The 10299-nt window shown below is 39.6% G+C and overlaps 1 protein-coding gene across 1 annotated transcript; it reads left to right on the top strand.

The window, feature by feature from the left end:
• The first annotated feature begins 6528 nt into the window (after positions 1 to 6528).
• LOC146387920 (GTPase IMAP family member 4-like) lies at positions 6529 to 9438 on the top strand. The gene is made up of 3 exons (XM_084924742.1): positions 6529 to 6594; positions 7323 to 7346; positions 7866 to 9438. The coding sequence occupies exons 1-3, from the start codon at positions 6588 to 6590 to the stop codon at positions 8648 to 8650; spliced, it is 816 nt and encodes a 271-aa protein (XP_084780868.1). The 5' UTR covers positions 6529 to 6587; the 3' UTR covers positions 8651 to 9438.
• Positions 9439 to 10299: the final 861 nt, after the last annotated feature.

The raw sequence follows: 10299 nt of genomic DNA, 5'->3' as shown, positions 1-10299 counted from the left end.
ATGGCTTCCAGATTAATTTAACCGAAACTCTGAGCAGACCCTGCTCTGAACTAGGTCAAGTGTTCAGTATAGGTTACCATGGTGATCTGATAAATTAAAAGACATCCACCTTGTGAGACTGACAACTCTGACTTTAATCTGTGTTAACTCATTAACCCAGCTTCATGGTACAGCCCTCAGGGCAGCAGCTTCAACTGTTTAACCACAGTGCACATATAGGGCTCGTCCCAGAGAGGAAGGCAGGCTAGTTCAGGTTCAGCTGTAAAAACTAGAATGAGAGAGGAGGGCCTGAAACACAGGACCAAAATCAGAGGAAGATTATTCTCCATTATTCTTTATGGTTATTTATGAACTTTTCCTGTCATCATGTTGTCTTGATAAGCTGCTTGTCTCAGTCCTCAGGTGTGCGCTGAGGGGGCGCAGAGATGTTTAGACAGGAAATGTAAGGCACACTTTACAAAGGTTACAGGCGGTGAAATACAGCTGTGATGTTTTGCATCTGTAGGAGTGCAACACTCATGAAAGAGGAAGTACTGCAAGCTTGTGAAGCAGAGCATAAAAATGATGAAGAGAAGTGAGGGAAAAAGTGAAGAAACTGACGTGTTGAAAACACATGAGGTATACTGGCATAAAAACAAAGGTGCTGGTGCAATCCAACTGCCCGTTTAATGCCGTCTAAGGACAGACATTTTAAAGATGACCAGAACTGAGTGGTGATGGATACAATGAAGACCCACACCCTGCTGTACAGGAACATCCACACTGCATGGAAAATACATAATATTCCACACCCTGAGGCCTGCAAACACACTGAATGCCGAGTCCTTTTCCAAGTGTGGAAACATAGTTACACACATCACAAACACGTGGCTGCAAACCATGGTGTTTCATTGCTTTAAGAACATGCTGTGTGAAAATTGGACTCATACCCATAAAACCTCACCCTGTGGTTACAAAGCAAGTGGCACATCAGGAAATGACAGCTACACAGTTCTTTCAGTTTTACACACAGACCTGCAGAGCAGAGCACATTTGTGAAGAAGAAAAAACTGGCTGGGTCACAAACAGGGCGTGTTAAACCGTCCTGAACATGCTAATCTGGCACACAGCAAAGACCACATGTCAGCAGGAAGAGATCACAATCTGCACAGTTAGCCAGGGTTAATACAGTTAATACAATACTGTTTCAAATGACTTCCCAACATTTTGTGAGTATGGAGTAATCTGTGCTTAACACATAACAGAGACAGAGAAGGAAGTAGGTAACACAATCACTGATTCACAAACATCCAAACAAAGGCTTCAGGCATCTGTTTTGCTGCCTCGTGACCTGAATGCATGAATTCTGCTGTCTACCAAAACATCCTGAAGGAGAATATCTGGCCATCAGTTCATGACTTCACTCAGATGCGCACTTCTTGATGCACCTCTGAAAAGCAAAATGAGCGGCCTAGTCCAGACCTGAATCTGACTGAGATGTTGTGGCATGATTAAAAAGGCGGTTCATGCTAGAAAATCCTCCAACGTGGCTGAATTAAGACAATTTGGCAAAGATGAGTGGGCCAGAAATCCTCCACAGTCCTGTAAAAGACTCCAGGTAGCCAGTTAATGCAAATACTCGAATGCAGTTGTTGCTGCTAAGAGAGGCCCAACCAGTTATTGTGTTTAGGAGGCAATCACTTTTTCACACAGGGTCATGTAGGTTTGGTTTATTTTCCCCTCAATAAAAAACATCTTCATTTAGAAGCTGCATTTTGTGTTTACTCGTGTTATCTTTGTCTAATATTTAAATTTGTTTGATGATCTGAAACATGTAAGTGTGACAAACATACAAAAAAACAGGAAATCAGCAAGGATGCAAATACTTTTTCACACCAGTGTAATTCCTGTTTTTAAATCAGATATCGGTCTTTGCATGTGAAATGTTTTTCATATTGTGAAACGTGCTGCAAAACAAACTAGGGTGTTATGTAAAGGCTGCATGAAAATACTCAGCAGGTTAGGTTTGCAGTACTGTGATGGATTTAAAATAAAGAGCAGTGTGTGATTGGTGCACAGTGGTTATCGTGTTCACAGTCACAGTTAGGGTTCATCAAGTGTAGCGTGATGAGTTTGGGGTGGGGGGCTGTAGCTCAACAGGTAAAGCAGGTCACCAAAAAATGACTTCCAAGTCTCTGTTAGTACATGACTTAATAATTGATCAACAAATCGATTTACTCTGCCTTACAGAAACCTGGTTGCAGCAGGATGATTATGTTAGTTTAAATGAATCAACACCCCCGAGTCATTTTAACTACCAGAAACCTCGAAGCACAGGCCGAGGGGGAGGTGTGGCAGCAATTTTTCACACCAGCCTATTAATCAACCAAAGACCCAGACAGAGTTTTCACTCATTTGAAAGCCTCTTACTCGTCCGTGTCCAGCCTAGCTGTAAAACTCAACAAACGTTTTTTGTTGTTGCTGTGTTGTTGTTGTTTGTAAAATCACACTGGATCATTTTCCTACATATGGCACAGAAACTGAATATTTTTAGTATTTCCTGAAAACTGAGGAAAAAAAATTCCATTCCAAATCACATTTAAATTTACAATAAAGATTTACACGGCTGTGAGTAATAGATTTCATCACAGTAGACATCGTTCTAAAAGTGCTGTAACTAAGTTTATAATTCCTATAGGATATAATTCCTTCGTTGATATTCAATGCCATGCGCCAGCACAGTGCAGGGAAGCTACCTGAACTCTGCCTCCACAGAGGTCGATTATCTTGTTAATAGTTCAACATCTACACTGCATATGACTCTGGACACTTTAGCTCCTCTGAAGAATAAAAGTCTCAAATCACAAGTATTTGACTCCCTGGTATAACCCTCAAGGACACACCTTGAATCAGAAAAACTACAAGCGGGAGCAGAAATGATGTCTCAGTAATTCAAAAGATCTTTATGTAGCCTGGATAAGCCCTCTGTAACCATCTCGTAACACGTAACATATATACAGATACTTTCAATACTACTGATATTTTTTAGACTCTTTTTCTCTATCTATTTTCTTCTACTTGTCCAGGGCCATGTCACAGGAGCATAAGCCCAAGGAGAGGCGTCCAGACATCCCTCTCCTTAGGCACCTCCTTCAGCTTATCCTTGGGAGCACGAGGACATTTCCAGGCCAGCCAAGAGACATAATCTCTCAAGTGTGTCCTGGGTCTGCCCTGGGGCCTCCTTCCAGTGGGACATGCCTAGAACATCTCACACAGGAGACACCAGGAGGCATCCTTATCAGATGCCCGAACCACATCAACTGGCTCCTTTCAATAGCGAGGAGTATCTCACCCGGTTTCTCTAAGGGAGAGACCAGCCACTCATTGGAGAAAGCTCATTTCCACCCTTTGTATCCACGATGTAATTCTTATACTTTTGGTAACTACCCATACGTGAGGATGAGGATGTAGATCGACCGGTAAATTTTGACCTCCGCTTCAGCATTCAGCTCTCTCTTCACCACGACAGACTGGTATGTCTCGGTCTGTCCAGTCCAAAAATAACTTCAATTTTTATTTCAATTTTATTTATACAGCTCCAAATCACAACAACAGCTGCCACAATACAAAGAAATACAAAGACCCCAACAATCATATGACCCCTATGAGCAAGCACTTTGGCGACAGTGGGAAGGAAAAACTCCCTTTTAACAGGAAGAAACCTCCGGCAGAACCAGGCTCAGGGAGGGGCGGGGCCATCTGCTTTGATTGGTTGGTGAGAGAAGGAAGACGGGATACAGACATGCTGTGGAAGAGAGACAGAGATTAATAACAGATATGATTCAATGCAGAGAGGTCTGTTAACACATAGTGAGTGAAGAAGAAACACCCAGTGCATCATGGGAATCCCCCGATTCCCTGGCCAATGAAGGGAAGCCAAAACAGGAGAAATCTGCTCTCTCTTTCTAGTCCCTGTCAGGACTCTTGCTCAGGGCTGGACTGGGACAAAAAATCGGCCCGGGCATTTTGACTAGAGACCGGCCCCCCAAGTGTTATAGGAAAAGCCATAAAGCCTTTGAATGAAAACAGACGCTGCTGTGACAGTGATGTACACCAGCGGTCCCCAACCCCCGGGCCTCGGACCGGTACCGGTCCGTGAGTCGTTTGGTACCGGGCCGCGAGAGTCGAGGCTCAGGTGTGAAATGTATAGTTTTCAGGGTTTTTATCGGTTTTCAGCGTTATTTTGTTATCGTTTTTATCGTTAACTCTGTTTTCCTGGGTCTTTTCACGTGTGTTATGAATAAATCTTCTTTTTTTCGGTACCGGTACTAGTTTTATTTTGTTGTATTTATCCGCGACACCTTAAAGGCCGGTCCGTGAAAATATTGTCAGGCATAAACCGGTCCGTGGCGCAAAAAAGTTTGGGGACCGCTGATGTACACTGTCTTGTTGGTATATGTATGATTTCTATACATTTTACGTCAGATAAAAACTTTGGTTGTAAGCTTCAGATAATTATTTAATAAAAGCTAGACATTTTAAATGAGAATGAGAACGTATTTCTTTGTGCCCCCCTTTCCCTGTTAATGCCCTGGCAAATGCCCGGTATGCCCGATGGCCAGTCCAGCTATGCTCTTGCTGCAGCATTTTGGATTAACTGAAGGCTTTTCAGGGAGTTTTTAGGACTTCCTGATAATAATGAATTACAGTCGTCCAGCCTGGAAGTAATAAATGCATGAACTAGTTTTTCAGTGTCACTCTGAGACAGGATATTTCTAACTTTAGAGATGTTGCACAAATGGAAGAAAGCAGTCTTACATATTTGTTTAATATGTGCGTTGAAGGACATGTCCTGGTCAAACATGACTCAGTTAATCCAAAATACTGCAGCAAGACTACTCACAGGGACTAGGAAGAAAGAGCAGATTTCGCCTGCATTTGCCTCTCTTCATTGTCTCCCTGTTAAATCCAGAATCAAATTTAAAAACATCCACATCATATATAACATCTTGAATAACCAGGCCCCATCTTATCTTAAAGACCTCATAAGTAGGGCTGTCAGTGTCAACGCATTAATGTGTAATCAAGATTAACACGATTAAAACTTTTTAACGCATTTAACACATCTGGAGCACAGACAGCAAACTTTGGACAAACTGCCTGAAGTGTGTTGACATTTCAGGGATTTTGAGTCATTCTGTGCTCCGGATGGGTTAATCGTGATGACAGATTAATCTGCATTAACGCATTAAAATTGACAATCCTATTCATAAGATATGATCACCCCATTAGAGCACTTCAGTCTCCGACTGACCTCAGTTTTCAGGCCCCTCTTTGGAACCAGCTTCCAGTTTGGATTAGGAAGACAGACTTCTCTATTTTTAAGATTAGGCTTCAAACTTTTTTTGCTAAAGCTTATAGTTAGGGCTGGACCAGGTGACCCTGCTTCAATAATGCTGCAAAAGATCTGGGCTGCTGGGGGATTCCCCTGATGGACTGAGCACTTCTTCTCTCACCTGTTTTCACTCACTATGTGTTAACAGACCTCTCTGCATTGAATCATATCTGTTATTAATCTCTGTCTCTCTTCCACAGCATGTCTTTATCCTGTCTTCCTTCTCTCACCCCAACCAATCACAGCAGATGGCCCCGCCCCTCCCTGAGTCTGCTGGAGGTTTCTTCCTGTTAAAAGGGAGTTTTTCCTTCCCACTGTCGCCAAAGTGCTTGCTCATAGGGGGTCATATGATTGTTGGGTTTGTCTCTTTTTTCTTTGTCTTGTGGAAGCTGTTGTTGTGATTTGGTACTTTATAAATAAAAATGAAATAAATTGATTATGGAACTTTTTATATATTTTTTTCTTTTCTTGTTAAACTTTGGTTCCCATTAACAACAAAGAAATTAGAACTAAATAAAGTTTATAAGATGCTTATATTAAAACAGAAAATGTAGCATTTAGTTACCAAAGGCAGCGTAATGGTTTGCTCTTCTTTCTCTTGTCAAACACATTAGCTCCATTCCTCTATGCGCTCTGAAATGGACAAGCTAAAGGTCTGGTTGTAGGTAAATAGCTGGCTCAACTTAATTTATCTGTTAATTCAATGTCAATTATCTAGCATCAGAGATTTTAAGAACATGGTATTACTTACTGTATAACTACTGATTTTATAACTAATTCAGTTATAAAATGTTAGGCGAACAATAGAAAATGTGCTAATTCAACATTAATCAAGTTGACGTTTTTACAGTGTGGGTAATCCTGCTGCACAAAAAAAATACTTCCTCTATCCCGCTGTGGCTAAACGGTCAAAATGCCAGGTTCAGCATCCTGGAAAGTTCTCATTCCAGATTGCCTTTTCGATACTCAAACATGATTTTACTGTAAGAGAGGGAGCTTCCCCGATTCCTCCAGTCGTCAAAATTTTGTTTGGTTCTATCGTTTGCTGCGCACGGATATTTTGGTTTCTGGTTTCTGAGAAGTCGGCTCATTGGCAAGCAGACGACAGTCGAACGTCATTAAGGGGAGGACGCGGCACACTGCTGAATATAAAGATGGCAAACTGTTCAACGACAACGACATCAACGACACACTGCTTTTACAAAGGACAAAGATGGGCGGTACGTACATTTTACATTTCATACAGGTTTTAAATAAACCAGCAGAGCATTTCTGTTCTTTCTTATTACGTTTTCATGTGTTATTAGCAGCAGTACTAACAACACAAATGTCTCATCTGTAACAGAGAAAGCTACACTTACACAGTCCAGCACTCCCTGTTTAGTCTACGAGCTCGCTGGTTTTTAAAATAGTTTCTAGTCATCAGACGCCTCATTCATTACATCAAAGGTCACTCGGCTTTTTAATCGCCTTCATTTGTTGCTTCTTTCATATAATTTAATATTTGTAATAATTTCTTGATTACTTGTGTAAGTATGTAACATGTAGAGATTTGTCTTTTTTCTAAATTGAATCCTGAACAGTTCTCAGTTAATCTGACGACATGAAATAATAGAAAAGTTGTTATTTGCAGTCAGTGCTGAGTGCAGCTTACATCATCACTCCGAGCACCCTAAAACTTTATCATCTATAAAATAGTAATGTTATTACATTTAATATCATTTTGACTAAATTGAGTTTTTAAATAATTGTGGCAAAGTTCTACTGAGCAGCATGACAGAAAGGCTTCAGGTGCAAACTGCTCCCGATTTATGTATTTTTAGCCATTTAAGTCAGAAAATCCTAACGTAGAACTGCTGGATCTGTTGAAATATGCAGTGTGTACCATAATAAAATTAATAATTGTACACATTTGGGGTTTTAACATATTTAACAATTCTCTTTATAGGGTCCCAGGGGAGTAAACCAGAAGGTAGGACAAACATCTTATACAGCTCCTATAAGTGACATTAACATAAAAAGCAGCTTTCTAGGCTAAATCTTCTATGCATTAATATACCTGCTTTTAATTAAACGCCTGCCCTGCACCGGACCAACGATTACTGCAGTACACAATGAAACAGCAAAGTTACTTTATGAAGTAAATTTTCTGAAAATGAAAACATTCAACTGTACAAATGGTCAACAGACACGCTGCGATCATATTTATCTGAAGTGTTTCTGAACTTTGAATTCATCAGCGAGACACCATAAAACTAAGATGGGAAAGTGTGGGAGTAAAACGGGACTGACTGTGGTTTACATGAAAGCTAATGAGTCTATAATGCTGATAGTTAAGATAATAAAAACATCTGAAAGTTAATTTCTTTGTAATGCAAAGTCAGTAAAACAAATGCAAGCTGGGAACAATTGAAGCGTCATTCAAACATCAGCTGTTGTTCAGACTAAGTGCTGCAGTGCTGATATGTGATATGATATGATTCTCCAACAGTGCCAGAGGAGCTCAGGATCGTGCTCATTGGAAAGACTGGAGCTGGGAAAACTTCAATCATGAACACATTCCTGGGAAAAGCTGCTGTGACGAAGAGCTTGCTTGCCTCAGATGAAGTGCCGTGCACAACCGAGACGGCGCCGTTTGGAAACCAAAGACTGGTTTTAGCTGATACTCTCGGCCTGTGCCACACCAGCAAATCTAAGGGGGAGGTGCTGAGTAAGATCATTGCATCCACCTTTCAGTTCGATTCTGAGCAGGGGCCTCACGTGTTCCTGTACGTGCACAGATGGGAGGACGGTTTTACAGCACATGATGTGGAACGAGTGAAAGTCCTGAGGAGGATCTTTGGTAAAGAGGTCATGCGTTATTTCTTCCTCCTGATCACGCATATCAAAGGAGACTTGTCTGATGGGCAGAGAAACCAGATAAGGAAGTTTATTAAGAAAGTGGGATTTAAAACACAGAAATACTGTGTTGTTAACAACACAGGTAATGAAAAACAAAAAACAAAAGAACAAAAGGAGCTGGTGAAGGAAATCAATGAAATGGTAGAAAATAACAAGCTAAGGAACTACACCAAGGAAATGTTCGGACATGCACAGGAAGTCTTAAGGAAGCAAATCCAAAAGTCAAAAACTCAGACGCAGATGGGTGCTGTAGACCCACATGTGGCCACTGTCGCTAAAGCCCTGTTGTCTCCTGTGCTGCCCGCGGACTTTGTTGCCTTAGTCCTACAAGCAAATGTCTGGCTGGCAACAAAGTTTGACAACTGTCTCAAATAATAACAAAAAGCAGGGAAGTAAGTCGAGACCTTAAGCCTTCAGACTGTAGCAACAAACCCATTAAAACGATCCACATTTATTGTGCTGTAATAAAACTGCAGCTGAGTACTATAAAAGAGTGAAATATTCAACTATTTTTACTGCACTTTATTAATCTGATACCTTCAGCTTCTCTGCAGACCACAATCAATAATACAACCAATGCATCACCATGCTTTAGAGGAAGGACATTTCCATGCTTGCTCCATCTGTGCCGACTCCACCTTTATCATTTTTCTGTAAACACTTTTTTTTAAAGTGATCGTTGTGTTTGGTGATGCCACATTCTTCTCCTCGTGTGTTCTTTTATCTTTCTGATTCAGTAAAGTTAAAATGCTAATGTATCAATCAGTTTGTGGAATTAATCAGACATTAACAGCAAAATCAGCAAATAAAAGATGATTCAAACAAAACGGTTGATTTTCTGACATGACTCAGCTGTGATGTGACGGGAAGATTTTAAAAAAACAAAATACAAATTTACAAAACTTGGAAAGAAGAAAATATCAAATGCAGCAATAAAAATAATAAAAATAAAACTGTACAACAAAAGATTATTCTGATTTCTTTATAGACCTTTTGTAAGAGCTAACAAGAGTACAGAGACTCAAAAAAGAAGTCCAACAGCATTTAAAGACTCAAAACAGGAAGAATGAAAACAAAGAAAAACTACAACAACAAAAAATGATCATGACAATACACAACAAGTTGCTGCTGTCATTATTATTATTGTTACTGATGACATCATTGTAAACGATTATAAGGTGATTGTAAAATTATACAATAGTAAAACCAAAGTATTATTATTTTTATTATTATCATTATTATTATTATCTTTTAATGCTATAATACTATTTGATCCTGTGAAAACTAAGGTCTCTAATCAGAAGTACCTGACTCCGTGGTATAATTCTCAAACACGTAGCCTAAAGCAGACGACTCGTAAGCTGGAGAGGAAACGGCGTGTCACAAATTTAGAGGATCATCATTTAGCCTGGAGAAATAGTTTGCTGCTTTATAAGAAAGCCCTCCGCAAAGCCAGAACATCTTACTATTCATCACTGACCCTAAAGCAGATGTGCTATATAAATAAATTTGACCTTGACCTTGACCTTGATGTTAAGTTAGACTCTTTTTCTCCAATTGATCTTTCTGAGTTAACTTCAATAATTACTTCCTCCAAACCATCAACGTGTCTTTTAGACCCCATTCCTACAAAACTGCTCAAAGAAGTCCTGCCATTAATTAATGCTTCGATTTTTTTAAATAGAGTATGATGAACTGCTGTAATGCAGAAATGCACTGTCTTTAGTCTGGTTTTATTTTATTTGAAAAATCTTGTACTTATATTTTTATTATTATTATTTGTTTTCCATTAAAATGATATACCACCCATTAAAAAATGCAAAATACAGTTTCAAACAGTAGTAACTGAATATATACTTATAACAATCTACTGTTCATTTTTGATTATATTAACTACAAAAAAAGTTTAGCTAGCCAAACAACAACTTTAGCTGAGTATAAGCTAACATTATACCAGCTAATGTTAGGCTCCAGTATGCTAAATACTAAACTTTCCTTCTAAGAAACAGTTTAATTATTCTCAA

Source organism: Perissodus microlepis, chromosome 4 (assembly GCF_051167445.1).
Source record: "Perissodus microlepis isolate ML-2025 ecotype Zambia chromosome 4, ASM5116744v1, whole genome shotgun sequence".
NCBI lineage: Eukaryota > Metazoa > Chordata > Actinopteri > Cichliformes > Cichlidae > Perissodus > Perissodus microlepis.
This window is presented reverse-complemented; position numbering and strand designations above follow the sequence as displayed.

Bases quoted from the DNA above. Each gene is read 5' to 3' on its own strand.
- LOC146387920 (XM_084924742.1), top strand. The intron at 7,347-7,865 runs GTAGGACAAACA...ATTCTCCAACAG, and splicing joins CCAGGGGAGTAAACCAGAAG to TGCCAGAGGAGCTCAGGATC.